An 18,406-nucleotide genomic window follows, 5' to 3' on the forward strand; every position below is an offset into this window, starting at 1 on the left:
TACCCCCAAGCCATAAGACTCCTGAACAGCTAATCAAAGCACTACCCAGACCCCTCTTTTATGCTGCTGCTACTCTGTTTATTATCTATACATAGTAACTTTAACTCTACCTACATGTACATATTACCTCAACTAACCGGTGCCCCCGCACATTGACTCTGTACCGGTACCACCTGTATATAGCCTCACTATTGTTATTTTACTGCTCCTGTTTAATTATTTGTTACTTTTCTTTTCCATTTTTTTTACTTAACTTTTTTTCTTAAAAACTTCTTAAAGCATTGTACGTTAAAGGCTTGTAAGTAAGCATTTTACTGTAAAGTCTACACCTGTACAATTTGATTAATAAATGTTTCACTGGGGCTTCGTTAGATATCACCGGGTGTGGCAGAAGCCATTCTACAGAACCTGCACTGAGAGTGTCCAGGTAAAAGCATCCTCGTCTGAATTATTACTTCCCTCCTATACCTAGCTGAGCTTCTGTCATATTGTTTATATATCTCTCCGTCTCTCTATTTTCCAGGAAGGTGGTATGTGAGCAGCTGAAGAGACAAATGGAGAAGAGGGCGGGGGCTGATGCTGCAGCTGGCCAGTAAGGCAGAGTTTTTATGGGAAGTGGATCGCTTGGCTCTGTCTAGTCAGAGAGAGCAAAGGATACAACACAGAAGAGAGGAGTTAGTACAGAGATGAGAATAAGAGGGTAATACACACACACACACACACTTATTCCTAATGTGAGATTTTGTATATATATATATATATACACACATACTCCTCTTTCATGTGTGTGTGTGCAGCTGATGGAGCATAGCTAGAGCGACAGGACATTGACACGCTCTCTGGAGATCCTGATGGAGCGAGAACTGCTGTGCAAAAACCACAATTAACTGGAGCGGCACACTGAAATAGAAGCACACACACACACCTCTGCTCAGAGTCTTACATAGCTAGCATTCTAGGGTTTCTCCAGTATCTGTTTCCTGGCTCGGCTCTATCGTCTCCATGCAACGGCAGGATTTTATTAAGGTCTTCAGCAATGAGCAGCATGAGTTCAAATGACATTTCTTTCAACAGCATGTCAAAATAAAATGGTAAGAGAGGTTATTGGAAAGCTAAAAATAGAACAGCAAACTCAAAATTCTTCCTTTTTAATAATGATCCTAATGCAAAGAAATGCAGTTGAAATGTAGGCCTAACACACACACACACATTCTGTAACCAAAGGACATGATTATTAACAGTTAAAATGGATATTATTGAAGGTTGAAAATGAAAAAAGATGGATCATTTGAATAACAATTGTGCTAGATCTGGTAGCTACTGAGGATGAGGGGGAATAATGTGGAGGGATATGATTGGTCAGATATCATTTAGTTGCTTCAACTGTAAATGTTGACACCTCTGATAAAATACACTTGTGCATTTCATTGTACAGTACCCCATATTACCTGGTGCTGATCAAACTCAATGTATCACACTCACTCACACACACACACACACACACACACACACACACACATAAAAATCATAAAAGGTTTTTGCTAAAAACAACCAAAAAATACATTTAGAAAAGACCTATTGCAAAACAATGAAATGGGAGGCATCCTCAATAGGACTAGAGTATTTTACTCTCACATACACACGCAGATTGCTCAGGCAGTAGGTTTAGGGGGTGGTGAAGCAGTAGTGATTATTCTTGTATCCTGGTTGTACAGTTTAAAGAGGGAAACAAGCAGCTCTATAAAGTTCAGTCTTCCATGCCAATCACAGGATAATACATACAGTACAGTATAGCCTTTCTCAGATCCTTTTCTCGTGCATTCATACAGCAAGAATCTGTCTGTGCAAAAACACAGATAAATACAGTCATAATATGAACAGGATTATAAATAAACAGTGTTTTAACACTGGATGGAATTCAACTGGCGCAACAGGATACAGCAGTCCTTTCCTTAACAGGTCCACCATAGCAGCAGCCTTCAGTGCAAAGCCCCAATGACAATCCCATCCCACCCTCCATCTCCCATCACCACGGGAACAGCCTCTGTTCCTCAGTAAAAGGTGAAATGATGAACAGGAGATGCTGATGAGGTAAGGGGTGCCTAAGAAGTTTGATTTGTGATGAGTGGAAATGGACAGACATTAACATTTTAGTCATTTAGCAAACACTCCTATCCAGAGCAATTTACAGGAGCAAATTAGGGTTAAGAGCCTTGCTCAGGGGCACATTGACAGATTTTTCACCTAGTCAGCTTGAGAATTCGAACCTGCGACCTGGTTTTGAACCACATATAATTTTGGAGCAAAATGTTGCCCAGTGGAAGATACAAATGCATAATAACTTGGTAACAATCAGTAGTGGTCTTATCCTACCCCCACTCCGTCCCTTTCCTACCCCAGAGTCGAGGCAAGAGGGTTGGGTTTTGTCTCCCATATCAGTGCAGACAGACACTCCAGTCTCCTTAGTGTCTTCTCAGTGTTTTTGGATCAAGTTGTACCTGGTCTTCTTCTATATTCACTCCCTCCATTGAGCGCTCTGATTTGACCTTCCTCTGAGCTCCATGTTCTCTTATTCACCTCCCTCTAACATCTGGAAAGTTCATATTCCAGAAGACCCACAATAATCCCCAGCCTTTTCAAGGCATCCTTTAGGACCCCTCTTCTCCCACCCTAACCCCTACCACCCCAAAGTAGTATAGTACATCCCTGAATGGCTAGCATTCCTGTAGCCGTCCCACCCCCAGTCTTTGTCGCCCGCATCGGCTTGCATTCAATGAGTTCCTTCCTCTCTCCCGTATCCCTGGTTCCTGATAGGCTAGCGTCCCTTCAGGAAGCCGTCCAGCATGCGATCACCCTTCTCTGATAGCCAGTATCCGGCCATGGCGGCCACTCCCCCGATGAAAATGGCGGTGAAGACCATGTCACCCTTGGCGGCAAGCGTTGCTAGGGCACAGATGACCACGCCAAAGAACATCTGCTGCAGGACAAGTACCTCGTCATCAGTCATGTCATCAAACAGACCCTTCTCTGGACCACCTGATGGGGAGAGAGAGAGAGATGCTGTGTATATAGGAGTGTGCCAAGTAGAGAGAACTATCAAGGGTGCTCGCGCGTCCTACTGTAAGGCTGGTTCTCCACACAGATGCTGTCCCTTCGGATGAAGCCGTCAGCACATTCACAGCGGAAGGAACCCTCCTCATTGAAACACGCCTCATTCAGCCCTGGACAAGCTATCGCCCTCTCACTACACTCATCCACATCTAGGAGGGAGAGAGAGAACATGGACAGAGTGACACCCATACCAAGGCGGATACAGATGTACACTACAAGTAAGTAGTCAGACTGCTTTAACAAAAGGTTCATCTGATTGGCCAAACCATCTATAGACTAGTAAAAGAGAACCACACAGACAAATTAAAACACAGCCGGGTTCCCTCACCAAGACATTTGGCTCCTCTGAGCTTGTATCCCCTAGCACATTTCTTACAGCGGGCAGGACCACTGCCCATACAGCCCACACATGCCTGGTCACAGCCTGGCACAGAGGAGAGAGAACAGAGGTCTGGGTCAGAACACAGGTTTACCAACAACACAAACCATCATTACTCTGTTACTAGCAGATAGTAGAGGGAGAGCCTACAGTACCTCTGCACTCGTACGATCCATCTGTGTTGTGGCAATATGTGTTGGAGAGACATCGAGCCAGCTCTGTGCCGCACTCATCGGTGTCTGGAAACAACATGCACAACAGGAGTTAAACACTGTAGTAGGGATTTTCAAGGTGAATAAAAGAAGGGCAGTCACAGACGAAGTCAATCAAAATCAATCTGGTTTAATACAAGTTGCAACAGGGAGACACCTCCAGCACAGAAAGAGACAATGTCTAACTTGTCTTCTCTAAGCAGACCCTTATATTCTCATTTATTCTCACAGCACCAATGTTCTGAAAACACCCACTAACAGGCTTGAATCACAGTGTCACAGAATACAACACCATCAGTGTCCTCGGTCCTTGTGCCTCCAGATATGAGAACAATCCATAACATTTAGTATCAAGTCTAGTGACCATCAACCTGTACATAAATGAGTGTCACAAAGCATTGTGTTAATAATTACTCGTAACTGAAACTGAATTTCCCCTTTACAAACACAGATACAAGTAAGAAAGCTAACAGAAGACACATGCTCTCTCAAATACACACACAAAAGCCAAATACTCACCAACACACTTGTTGTCATGCAGGATCCACCCAGGTTTGCAGTCCACACATTTGTAGTCCTCTGGCCCTGAGCATTTTTTACAGGAGTGGTAGCATGCTACAGACATCACACACAGAGGAGAAGTGATTGGTCTGTGAGACTTCTACATGAGATTGGTTGAGTATAAGCCAGGCTGTCTGGTTCATGATCAGACAGGCAAAACTGTTTCTGATTGGGTACCTGCACAGGCTGGTGTGCTGTGATTGGAGCTCTTCTCTCTGTAGTAGCCGTCTGCACAGCTCTGACACAGCTGACCAAAGTACCCCGGATCACACACACACTCTCCATCTCCCAGACGCGTGCCCTCTCCTTCACAGCGACCCAGACCACCACACACACCTCCAGGACCGGACAGACACTCTGCAGCACAACAACACACAGGGTTAATAATGTGACAACAGAGAGAGAACTATAGAGGGAACTATCGTGTGTGTGTGCGTGTTCAATACCTTTGCAGTCTGGGCCAAAGCGTCCTGGGGGACAGCAGAGTCGGAGCTCCTCTATACACAGCCACTCAAACAGATCTGGAGCCTCCTGCTGCCTACACACACAGAGACAATCACAAGGTCAGTGATGAGAGGGAAAGGACACACACACACACACACACAGACACACATAACAATATAATACACAGGTGTGTAAATAGAACAGTAAAACAAAACTGATTATACATAATATACCACATTTACATGATCAGAGACATACCGGTGGAACCACCATGTCTCCACTTGGTCCTCTAACTGCTCCAGCAGCTTGTTACAGTCAAAGTCAGATTTCTCACATGCTGCCTCCACTATCTCCAGCAGCCTGGTCTCACTGAGAACCAAGAGGAGAGATGTGAGTAATGTGGAACACTTCACTAGAACACAGAGAAAACAAATACACCCTCCTATTCTCCATTATGCACTCTAGGAGGATCTCCGACACACGCTCGCTCACTCTCACACTCACAGACACACACACAGTGTGGCCTAGTTTTAAGAGGCTGTCATATTGTGTAAGGACATATGGGGTGTAGAGCCCTAGTCTTGTCAGTACTGTACTGGTTCAGCATTGCCTTGGCTCAGTCATGAGGAGTCCAATTCAGGTCAGAGGCATCAGGTAACAAGCCTTCATAGCAACACAATAAAGGTGCATTGGCCATTCAACAACATGCTAAGGCTTGTCAGGGATTAGCAGGCCTTGTGGACTTCACTCTACGTAAACACAGATGTTAGACTGCAGGTCCTATGACTGCATATTTGTGGAGATTCTAGTGACAGGCCTAGTGGGGCCAAAAGTACCTGCGAGCATATTTAGCCAGCTTCTCCTCCTCCCAAGCAGTGTTCCCACCCCCAAAGTTTTTATTGGATGTTTTCTCCAGGCCCTGAAAAAATGTTTTTTAATAAAAGACCACCAGGTGAAGACAGACAGAACAGCAAGGAGAGTAAAATGGCAGCTACTGACCGAAACATAAGCAAAAGAGATACCAATAGATACAAAAATGACAATATGACCGACAAACTAATCAACAGACTGAGGGAATGAGAGAGATGGAGACTCCTACCTTGATGAAGCTGTCAGTTAGTTTGCGGCAGGTCTGACATGGTGCAGTCTGTACTCGTACCACAGACAGCACAGAGAAGAGCACCAGGGCAGGGAGCAGGGGCCACGACCACCACATGGCTTGGACTACCTACCACTCAGCCACTGAGAACAGAGACAGGGGATTCAGACAGAACAGGATCCTAACTACTGATACACAGTCAGATATTTGTTCATCATCACAGTGGTTATGGTCACGGTATCTTTCAATCAACTTAGTCATTTATAATACTGAGAACTGCTGTGTATTCATCACTTCCTGATAAACTCATTCACAGTATCGGTATATGTGTCAATATTATTTTCTGAAGCTACTCTGAACATATCCCAGTCCGCGTGATCAAAACAATCTTGAAGCGTGGATTCCGATTGGTCAGACCAGCATTGAATATTCCTCACCACGGGTGCTTCCTGTTTGAGTTTCTGCCTAATGGAGGGGAGGAGCAAGATGGAATCGTGGTCCGATTTGCCGAATAGAGGGTGGGGGAGAGCCTCATATGCACCCACAAGGGTGCGTGCTCAGCCCCATCCTGTACTCCCTGTTCACCCATGGCTGCGTGGCCACGCACGCCTCCAAATCAATCATCAAGTTTGCAGATGACACTACAATGGTAGGTTTGATTACCAACAACGACGAGACAGCCTACAGGGAGGAGGTGAGGGCTCTGAGAGTGTAGTGTCAGGAAAACAACCTCTCACTCAACGTCAACAAAACTAAGGAGATGATCTTGGACTTCAGGAAACATCAGAAGGTGCACCCCCCTATCCACATCGATGGGACCACAGTGGAGAAGGTGGAAAGCTTCAAGTTCCTCAGCGTACACATCACTGACAAACTGAAACGGTCCACACACACAAATAGTGTGGTGAAGGCGGCACAACATTGCCTCTTCAACCTCAGGAGGCTAAAGACATTTGGCTTAACATCTAAAACCCTCACAACCTTTTACAGATGCACAATTGGGAACATCCTGTCGGGCTGTTTCACCACCTGGTACAGCAACAGCAACGCCCACAACTGCAAAGCCCTCCAGAGGGTGGTGCGGTCCGCCCAACACATTACCGGGGGCAAACTTCCCGCCCTCCTGGACACCTACAGCACCTGATGCCATAGGAAGGCCAAAAAGATCATCAACCACCCGAGCCACTGCCAGTTCACCCCGCTATCATCAAGAAGGCTAGGTCAGTACAGGTGCATCAAAGCTGGGACCGAGAGATAAAAGCTGTTTTTCAGCTTCTATCTCAAAGCCATCAGACTGCTAAACAGCCATCACTAGCACATCAGAGGCGGCTGCCTATAGACATAGATTAGGAATCACTGGCCACATTTAGAAATGAATCACTAGTCACTTTAATAATGTTCCGTATCTTAGCATTACTCATCTCATATGTACAGTTGAAGTCGGAAGTTTACATACACTTAGGTTGGAGTCATTAAAACTAGTTTTTCAACCACTCCACAAATTTCTTGTTAACAAACTATAGTTTTGGCAAGTCGGTTAGGACATCTACGTTGTGCATGACACAAGTAATTTTTCCAACAATTATTTACAGACAGATTATTTAACTTATAATTCACTGTATCACAATTCCAGTGGGTCAGAAGTTTACATACACTAAGTTGACTGTGCCTTTAAACAGCTTGGAAAATTCCAGGAAATGATGTCAAGGCTTTATTTTATTTTTATTTAACTAGGCAAGTCAGTGAAGAACAAATTCTTATTTTCAATGATGGCCTAGGAACAGTCAGGGGCAGAACGACATATTGTTACCTTCTCAGCTCGGGCATTCTATCTTGCAACCTTTCAGTTACAAGGCTCTAACCACTAGGCTACCTGCCGACCCAGTGGAAGCTTCTTTCAGAAGCTTCTGATAGGCTAATTGACATAATTTGAGTCAATTGGAGGTGTACCTGTGGATGTATTTCAAGGCCTACCTTCAAACTCAGTGCCTCTTTGCTTGACATCATGAGAAAATCAAAAGAAATCAGCCAAGACATCAGAAAAACAATTGTAGACCTCCACAAGTCTGGTTCGTCCTTGGGAGCAATTTCCAAACGCATGAAGGTACCATGTTCATCTGTACAAACAATAGTACACACGTATAAACACCATGGGATAACGCAGCTGTCATACCGCTCAGGAAGGAGACGCGTTCTGTCTCCTAGAGATGAACGTACTTTGGTGCGAAAGGTGCAAATCAATCCCAGAACAACAGCAAAGGACCTTGTGAAGATGCTGGAGGAAACAGGTACAAAAGTATCTATATCCACAGTAAAACGAGTCCTATATCGACATAACCTGAAAGGCCGCTCAGCAAGGAAGAAGCCATTGCTCCAAAACCGCCATAAAAAAGCCAGACTACGGTTTGCAACTGCACAGGTTACCTAACTACCGAGGTTACCTAGCCAGCTACACGTTCAAAGTCAACAACGCAGCCACTGCTAGCTAGCCTACTCCACCAGCCAGCAGTACTGTATCATTTTAGTCAATAACATTTTTGCAACGTAAGCTTAACTTCCTGAACATTCGAGACGTGTAGTCCACTTGTCACTCCAATCTCATTTGCATTAGCGTAGCCTCTTCTGTAGCTTGTCTACTATGTATCTGCCTATCCCTGTTCTCTCTCCTCTGCACAGGCCATACAAACGCTCCACACCGCGTGGCCGCTGCCACTCTAACCTGGTGGTCCCAGCGCACGACCCACGTGGAGTTCCAGGTCTCCGGCAGCCTCTGGAACTGCCGGTCTGCGGCCAACAAGGCTGAGTTCATCTCAGCCTATGCTACCCTCCAGTCCCTAGACTTCCTGGCGCTGACGGAAACATGGATTACCACAGATAACACTGCTACTCCTACTGCTCTCTCCTCGTCTGACTACGTGTTCTCGCATACCCCTAGAGCATCGAGCCAGCGGGGTGGTGGCACTGGAATCCTCATCTCTCCCAAGTGGACATTCTCTCTTTCTCCCCTGACCCATCTGTCTATCTCCTCATTTGAATTCCATGCTGTCACAGTTACCAGCCCTTTCAAGCTTAACATCCTTATCATTTATCGCCCTCCAGGTTCCCTTGGAGAGTTCATCAATGAGCTTGACGCCTTGATAAGTTCCTTTCCTGAGGATGGCTCACCTCTCACAGTTCAGGGTGACTTTAACCTCCCCACGTCTACCTTCGACTCATTCCTCTCTGCCTCCTTCTTTCCACTCCTCTCCTCTTTCGACCTCACCCTCTCACCTTCCCCCCCTACTCACAAGGCAGGCAATAGGCTTGACCTCATCTTTACTAGATGCTGTTCTTCCACTAATCTCATTGCAACTCCCCTCCAAGTCTCCGACCACTACCTTGTATCCTTTTCCCTCTCGCTCTCATCCAACACTTCTCACTCTCCCCCTACTCGGATGGTATTGCGCCGTCCCAACCTTCGCTCTCTCTCTCCCGCTACTCTCTCCTCTTCCATCCTATCATCTCTTCCCTCTGCTCAAACCTTCTCCAACCTATCTCCTGATTCTGCCTCCTCAACCCTCCTCTCCTCCCTCTCTGCATCCTTTGATTTCCTCTGTCCCCTATCCTCCAGGCCGGCTCGGTCCTCCCCTCCTGCTCCGTGGCTCGACGACTCACTGCGAGCTCACAGAACAGGGCTCCGGGCAGCCGAGCGGAAATGGAGGAAAACTCGCCTCCCTGCGGACCTGGCATCCTTTCACTCCCTCCTCTCTACATTTTCCTCTTCTGTCTCTGCTGCTAAAGCCACTTTCTACCACTCTAAACTCCAAGCATCTGCCTCTAACCCTAGGAAGCTCTTTGCTACCTTCTCCTCCCTCCTGAATCCTCCTCCCCCTCCCCCCCCCCTCTCTCTCTGCGGATGACTTCGTCAACCATTTTGAAAAGAAGGTTGACGACATCCGATCCTCGTTGCTAAGTCAAACGACACTGCTGGTCCTGCTCACACTGCCCTACCCTGTGCTTTGACCTCTTTCTCCCCTCTCTCTCCAGATGAAATCTCGCGTCTTGTGACGGCCGGCCGCCCAACAACCTGCCCACTTGACCCTATCCCCTCCTCTCTTCTCCAGACCATTTCCGGAGACCTTCTCCCCTACCTCACCTCGCTCATCAACGCATCCTTGACCGCTGGCTACGTCCCTTCCGTCTTCAAGAGAGCGAGAGTTGCACCCCTTCTGAAAAAACCTACACTCGATCCCTCCGATGTCAACAACTACAGGCCAGTATCCCTTCTTTCCTTTCTCTCCAAAACTCTTGAACAGCGCCGTGCTTGGCCAGCTCTCTTGCTATCTCTCTCAGAATGACCTTCTTGATCCTAATCAGTCAGGTTTCAAGACTGGGCATTCAACTGAGACTGCTCTTCTCTGTGTCACGGAGGCTCTCCGCACTGCTAAAGCTAACTCTCTCTCCTCTGCTCTCATCCTTCTAGACCTATCTGCTGCCTTTGATACCGTGAACCATCAGATCCTCCTCTCCACCCTCTCCGAGCTGGGCATCTCTGGCACCGCGCACGCTTGGATTGCGTCCTACCTGACAGGTCGCTCCTACCAGGTGGCGTGGCGAGAATCTGTCTCCGCACCACGTGCTCTCACCACTGGTGTCCCCCAGGGCTCTGTTCTTGGCCCACTCCTATTCTCGCTATACACCAAGTCACTTGGCTCTGTCATATCCTCACATGGTCTCTCATATCATTGCTATGCAGATGACACACAATTAATCTTCTCCTTTCTCCCTTCTGACAACCAGGTGGCGAATCGCATCTCTGCATGTCTGGCAGACATATCAGTGTGGATGACGGATCACCACCTCAAGCTGAACCTCGGCAAGACGGAGCTGCTCTTCCTCCCGGTGAAGGACTGCCCGTTCCATGATCTCGCCATCACGGTTGACAACTCCCTTGTGTCCTCCTCCCAGAGTGCTAAGAGCCTTGGCGTGACCCTGGACAACACCCTGTCGTTCTCCACCAACATCAAGGCGGTGACCCGATCCTGTAGGTTCATGCTCTACAACATTCGCAGAGTACGACCCTGCCTCACACAGGAAGCGGCGCAGGTCCTAATCCAGGCACTTGTCATCTCCCGTCTGGATTACTGCAACTCGCTGTTGGCTGGGCTCCCTGCCTGTGCCATTAAACCCCTACAACTCATCCAGAACGCCGCAGACCGTCTGGTGTTCAACCTTCCCAAGTTCTCTCACGTCACCCCGCTCCTCCGCTCTCTCCACTGGCTTCCAGTCGAAGCTCGCATCCGCTACAAGACCATGGTGCTTGCCTACGGAGCTGTGAGGGGAACGGCACCTCCGTACCTTCAGGCTCTGATCAGGCCCTACACCCAAACAAGGGCACTCCGTTCATCCACCTCTGGCCTGCTCGCCTCCCTACCTCTGAGGAAGCACAGTTCCCGCTCAGCCCAGTCAAAACTGTTCGCTGCTCTGGCACCCCAATGGTGGAACAAGCTCCCTCACGACGCCAGGACAGCGGAGTCAATCACCACCTTCCGGAGACACCTGAAACCCCACCTCTTCAAGGAATACCTGGGATAGGATAAGGCAATCCTTCTAACCCCCCCCCTTAAAAGATTTAGATGCACTATTGTAAAGTGGTTGTTCCACTGGATATTATTGGTGAATGCACCAATTTGTAAGTCGCTCTGGATAAGAGCGTCTGCTAAATGACTAAAATGTAAATGTAAATGTAAAATGCACATGGGGCCAAAGATCGTACCTTTTGGAGAAATGTCCTCTGGTCTGATGAATCAAAAATAGAACTGTTTGGTTATAATGACCATCGTTATGTTTGGAGGAAGAAGGGGGAGGCTTGCAAGCTGAAGAACACCATCCCAACTGTGAAGCACGGGGGTGGCAGCATCATGTTGTGGGGGTGTTTTGGTGCAGGCGGGACTGGTGCACTTCACAAAATAGATGGCTTTATGAGGAGTAAAATTATGTGGATATATTGAAGCAACATCTCAAGACATCAGTCAGGAAGTTAAAGCTTGGTCGCAAATAGGTCTTCCAAATGGACAATGACCCCAAGCATACTTCCAAAGTTGTGGCAAAATGGCTTAAGGACAACAAAGTCAAGGTATTGGAGTGGCCATCACAAAGCCCTGACCTCAATCTTATAGAACATTTGTGGGCAGAACTGAAAAAGCGTGCGCGTACTATTGTTTGTACAGATGAACGTGGTACCTTCAGGCGTTTGGAAATTGCTCCCAAAGATCAACCAGCTCTGTCAGGAGGAATGGGCCAAAATTCACCCAACTTATTGTGGGAAGCTTGTGGAAGGCTACCCGAAACGTTTGACCCAATTTAAACAATTTAAAAGGCAATGCTACCAAATACTAATTGAGTGTATGTAAACTTCTGACCCACTGGGAATGTGATTAAAGAAATAAAAGCTGAAATAAATCAATCTCTCTACTATTATTCTGACATTTCAACATTCTTAAAATAAAGTGGTGATCCTTTTCTGACCTAAGACATGGAACTTTTACTAGGATTAAATGTCAGGAATTGTGAAAAACTGAGTTTAAATGTATTTGGCTAAGGTGTATGTAAACTTCCGACTTCAACTGTATAAACTGCACTTCACACTATTCTACGGTATCTTAGTCACTTTTAAATTGTGTTTAAATATCGCATCACCCATTTCATATGTATATAGTGTATATTCTATTCTATACTACATCACTGACTGTTAAACAGCCATTTACAGCACATCGGAGGCTGCTGCCTATAGACATAGATTAGGAATCACTGGCCACTAAGGAAATGAAACACTAGCCACTTTATTGTCTCTGTATCTTGCATTACTCATCGCATGTGTAAACTGTACTCTATACTATTCTACAGTATCTTAATCGCTTTAATTGTTTGTAAATATTGCATCACCCATCTCATATGTATATACCGTACTCTATACTATGCCACTGTAACTTAGTCCAATGCCGCTCTGACATATATGTATATATATTCTTAATCCATTCCTTACTTAGATATTACTTATTAGATATTACTGCACTGTTGGAGCTAGAAGCACAAGCATTTCACTACACCCACAATAACATCTGCTAAACACGTGTATGTGATCAATACATGTGATTTGATTATCGTGATGGGCAGCAGGATTAAATGTGTGTGAAAAGATAAGAGGATGAGTTTTATCAGTGTTTCAGTAAACAACGCAGAGCCACTGAATTCCTGTATCTCTCACATAGTCAATGTTCATTGCCAAATCCAAACCTAGTTGGATCCTGTTAAGGGTAAGCTTAGTGATGATTATGCTCCATTCCCTCTGCTGCCTGGCAAAAAACATAGCTAGTTAAATTCTTAGCTAGCTAGGTATGGAGCTCACTACATTGTTACCTTAACTGAACTATTTAAGCTGTGGTCCAATGAGGATCATCATCATCATCATTCTGAATAGCATCTTCATAATCAGTTAGACTGGCTAGTGTGGTGAGTTAACGTTAGCTAGTTACTGTAAGGTCCCGTTGGCAAAACAGGTAACCCCCTCCATCAGGTCAGTACAAGTAATGACATGATTATCCATCTTAAACGTCATCAAAAGCACCTCTGCTGGCTATTTCTTCTTGTCTATTGCTACATTGCATGGCAGTAAATTGACTGTGATTTCTAGTTCGCTACCCAGCGAACGCACTACTATGGCAAACTAGCAATCTATCTAGATGGATAGCTAATGTTAGCTAAATTAGCGTTACCCAGCTATCGCTAGCTAGCTTCCAATAAATGATGCTGCGCTGCATCCTACCTTCAGCTTGCTACAAACTCTCGGCAGCTTGTAGACAACTGACTGGAGCGTCCTCAGCACCTTAATACAATTTCACGGTGTTTCACCGGTTTAGTTGTTCATCCGTGCCATTCATTAACCGGTGCTGATGCAGTGGTTCTTGTTGATTCTTCTTCCCAGACTGTTTAGTTGAGGCGCAGCTTGCAGGATACTGCCCAATCCCACTGGGACTTCAGTCTTCAACCAATCATTACCCGCCGAGTACGAAACAGGGCGTGTCTTGTTTTAAAGAAGTGGAATGGGTCATTGTCTCTGATAGACTTTGTCAGACAGGAATCATTCAAGACTAGAATAACTGCAAATTCAACATTAAAAAGTAATAATATTGAAATAGTAATTAAACGCACAGTACAAAAATTACACAGAAAATAGAATCAAACAACTTTATACCTATTACTGATGATGGATAACCCAGTCACGACATAGAACTGCACCATAACAGAACGCACAAATGCATAAAATGTTATACAATTAACCAACAAACCACTCTGTAAAAATAAATACTTTACAAATTAACCAAATAACATTTTGAAACGAAGATAATGGTTGAGTACAATAAATCACCCATTTACAGTTCAGGGATGAACACAAAAATAAATCACATTTTATTGGTCGCATAAAGTACACATATTTTGCAGATGTTATCACAAGTGCAGCAAAATGCTTATGTTTCAACCTTCAACAGTGCAGTATACCTAACAACACAAAACAATACACCCCCCGCCCACAAAAAAAACTAAGGAATTCAGAAATGATGTAAATATATATATATATATATATACACAGTACCGGTCAAAAGTTTGGACACACCTACTCATTCAAGGGTTTTTCTTTATATTTACTATTTTCTACATTGTAGAATAATAGTGAAGACATCAAAACTATGAAATAACACATATGGAATCATATAGCAAACAAAAAAGTGTTAAACAAATCAAAATACATTTTACATTTTAGATTCTTCAAAGTAGCCACCCTTTGCCTTGATGACAACTTTGCACACTCTTGGTAGTCTCTCAACCAGTTTCATGAGGAATGCTTTTCCAACAGTCTTGAAGGAGTTCTCACATATGCTGAGCACTTGTTGGCTGCTTTTCCTTCACTCTGCAGTCCAACTCATCCCAACCATCTGAATTGGGTTGAGGTCAGGTGATTGTGGAGGCCAGGTCATCTGATGCAGCACTCCATCACTCTCCTTCTTGGTCAAATAGCCATTACACATTCTGGAGGTGTGTTTTGGGTCATTGTCCTGTTGAAAAACAAATTATAGTCCCATTAAGCCCAAACCAGATGGGATGGCGTATTGCTGCAGAATGCTGTGGTAGCCATGCTGGTTAAGTGCACCTTGAATTCTAAATAAATCACAGACAGTGTCACTAGCAAAGCAATCCCACACCATCACACCTCCTCCTCCATGCTTCACGGTGGGAACCACACATGCTGAGATCATCTGTTCACCTACTCTGCGTCTCACAAAGACACGGCGGTTGGAACCAAACATCTCAAATTTGGACTCATCAGACCAAAGGACAGATTTCCACCGGTCTAATGTCCATTGCTTGTGTTTCTTGGCCCAAGCACATCTCTTCTTATTATTGGTGTCCTTTAGTAGTGGTTTCTTTGAAGCAATTTGACCATGAAGGCCTGATTCACCCAGTCGCCTCTGAACAGTTGATGTTGAGATGTGTCTGTTACTTGAACCCTGTGAAGCATTTGTTTAGACTGCAATCTGAGGTGCAGTTAATTCCCCATTTCTGAGGCTGGTAGCTCTAATGAACTTATCCTCTGCAGCAGAGGTAACTCTGGGTCTTTCTTTCCTGTGGAGAGCCAGTTTCATCATAGCGCTTGATGGTTTTTGTGACTGCGCTTGAAGAAACAAAGTTCTTGAAATTTTCCGGATTGACTAACCTTCATGTCTTAAAGTTATGATGGACTGTCCTTTCTCTTTTCTTATTTGAGCTGTTCTTGCCATAATATGGACTTGGTATTTTACCAAATAGGGCTTTCTTCTGTATACCACCACTACCTTGTCAGTTAATTTGTGGAATTTATTTCCCTCTTAATGCGTTTCAGCCAATCAGTTTGGACTAAAAAAGTATATGTTTATTTTAGATTTTAGATTCTTCAAAGAAGCCACCCTTTGCCTTGATGACAGCTTTGCACACTCATAGCATTCTCTCAAACAGCTTTATCTGAAATGCATTCTAGGTCACTACCTCATGAAGCTGTTTGAGAGAATGCCAAGAGTGTGCAAAGCTGTCATCAAGGCAAAGGGTGGCTTCTTTGAAGAATCTAAAATCTAAAATAAACATATATATACTTTTTTAGTTACTACATGATTCCATATGTTTTATTTCATAGTTGTTATGTCTTCAATATTATTATACAATATAGAAATAGTAAAAAATGAAGAAAAACCCTTGAATGAGTAGGTGTGTCCAAACTTTTGACTGATACTGTGTATATATATATAATGGAGGGTATGGACAGTATAGACAGTATATGAATAGGAATGAATAGGACCCGGCACAGCCAAAAGAGGACTGGCCACCCCTCATAGCCTGGTTCCTCTCTAGGTTTCTTCCTAGGTTTTGGCCTTTCTAGGGAATTTTTCCTAGTCACCGTGCTTCTACACCTGCATTGCTTGCTGTTTGGGGTTTTAGGCTGGGTTTCTGTACAGCACTTTGAGATATCAGCTGATGTAAGAAGGGCTATATAAATACATTTGATTTGAAAGGTGTGTACAGCAGTAGTTATATAGGGTGAGCCTTGATTAGAATACAGTATATACATATGAAATGGGTAAAACAGGAAGTAAACATTATAAAATGACCAGTGTTCAATGACTATATTCAGTGCCTTTGGAAAGTATTCAGACCCCTTGACTTTTTCCACATTTTGTTAGGTTACAGCCTTATTCTAAAATTGATGAAATAGTTTTTTCCCTCATCAATCTACACACATTATTCTACACACAATACCCCATAATGACAAAGCAAAAAAACGTTTTTAGACATTCTTGGGTAGGAAGCTACAAGCTTGGCACACCTGTATTTGGGGAGGTTCTCCCATTCCTCTCTGCAGATCCTCTCAAGCTCTGGTTGGACAGGGAGCGTCCCTGCACAGCTATTTTCAGGTCTCTCCAGAGATGTTCGATCGGGTTCAAGTCCGGGCTCTGGCTGGGCAACTCAAGGACAAGCCTGTTCGATGGGCACTATAAAACACCCCTTGATTTACATTTCCCCAGACCAGGCCTCCACTCATGGCTAATAGGTTTTACCTTCCAATTCCTCTACTGAAAGTGAACCATACCACGTGGTTAACTTTTAGACTATTGATACCGACAGAATAAGAACAAGTCTTTGATATTAATTATTAGTCTGCAGCTAAGTAAATTATATCATCGAACGCGAAGACCAACGAAACAACCATTCTATGACGACATTAATGAATGTCGCTTTGAAAGATCCATTCGAACCGAGAGAGAGACTCTCCAACAGAACCGAACTCTCCAACAAAGAACGACGACACACTGAGCATAAATATATATTGATTGCAATTGTTCCCGAATGAGTGAGCCTTCAATTGTCAATTGTTAATATTAATGAACTCTGTGTAACTTCTCAGCTGAACGTTTATGACCCATTGTTCAACAGGCCAACCTGCCTGTTTAGCCCACAAGGGCACATTCTTCTACCAATCCTTTGTGACGATAATGACTGTTTGTAAGTTTTCTGTTAATTACTTAGTGTAGTAAATAAATGATTTTAAGACAATTGATGTATGGATGATTTTAGTAAAGACTGGGTTCGTGCAGATACAACAATTTACGACGTTTGGAATGAGACTGGACTCGAGGTAAAATACACCATTTAAACCAGAAACCATCGGCCTATACTATAATAGAATATAATATTATAGTACAGGAAAGTTATATTAGGAAAATTATAGCTTTGTAATCTGAATATTCTCCTTGGTGCCCCGATCTCCTAGTTAATTACAATTAAACGATTAATCAATTTAATCGGGTGATAATAATTACAGGGAGCTAATTGATAAATATGTCTTCAGTTTAATGGTACCCCCAAAGACCCGACACCAGTGAATCTTGTTTCTCATGGTCTGAGAGTCTTTAGGTGCCTTTTGGCAAACTCCAAGCGGGCTGTCATGTGCCATTTACTGAGGAAGGGCTTCCATCTGGCCACTCTACCATAAAGGCCTGATTGGTGGAGTGCTGCAGAGATGGTTGTCCTTCTGGAAGGTTCTCCCATCGCCACAGAGGAACTCTAGATCTATGTCAGAGGGACCATTAGGTTCTTGGTCACCTCCCTGACCAAGGCCCTTCTTCCCCGATTGCTAAGTTTGGCTGGGTGGCCAGCTCTAGAGAGATTCTTGGTGATTTCAAAGTTCTTCCATTTAAGAATGAGGCCATTGTGTTTTTGGGGACCTTCAATGCTGCAGAATTTTTTTGGTACTCTTCCCCAGATCTATGCCACGACAGAATGCTCTCTTGGGTCTCTACGGACAATTCCTTCGACCTCATGGCTTGGTTTTTGCTTTGACATGCATTGTCAACTGTGGGACCTTATATAGACAGGTGTGTCATTTCCAAATAATTTCCAATCAATTGAATTTACCATAGGTTGACTCCAATCAAGTTGTAGAAACATCTCAAGGATGATCAATGGAAACAGGATGCACCTGAGCTCAATTTCGAGTCTCATAGCAAAGGGTCTGAATACTTTTGTATGTTTTTA

At 44.4% G+C, this 18,406-nt stretch overlaps 1 protein-coding gene across 1 annotated transcript; it reads right to left on the reverse strand.

The window, feature by feature from the left end:
• Positions 1–1,132: 1,132 nt before the first annotated feature.
• LOC106566622 (protein disulfide isomerase Creld1) lies at positions 1,133–13,820 on the reverse strand. The gene is made up of 11 exons (XM_014134819.2): positions 13,611–13,820; positions 5,807–5,949; positions 5,544–5,626; positions 4,966–5,076; positions 4,710–4,801; positions 4,441–4,620; positions 4,222–4,317; positions 3,646–3,729; positions 3,440–3,535; positions 3,120–3,260; positions 1,133–3,036 (listed from the first exon to the last, which is right to left on the reverse strand). Exons 2-11 carry the CDS (start codon positions 5,921–5,923, stop codon positions 2,816–2,818), a joined length of 1,221 nt encoding a protein of 406 aa, XP_013990294.1. The 5' UTR covers positions 5,924–5,949; positions 13,611–13,820; the 3' UTR covers positions 1,133–2,815.
• Between the last annotated feature and the right edge of the window lie 4,586 nt (positions 13,821–18,406).

This window comes from Salmo salar, chromosome ssa13 (genome assembly GCF_905237065.1).
Source record: "Salmo salar chromosome ssa13, Ssal_v3.1, whole genome shotgun sequence".
NCBI lineage: Eukaryota > Metazoa > Chordata > Actinopteri > Salmoniformes > Salmonidae > Salmo > Salmo salar.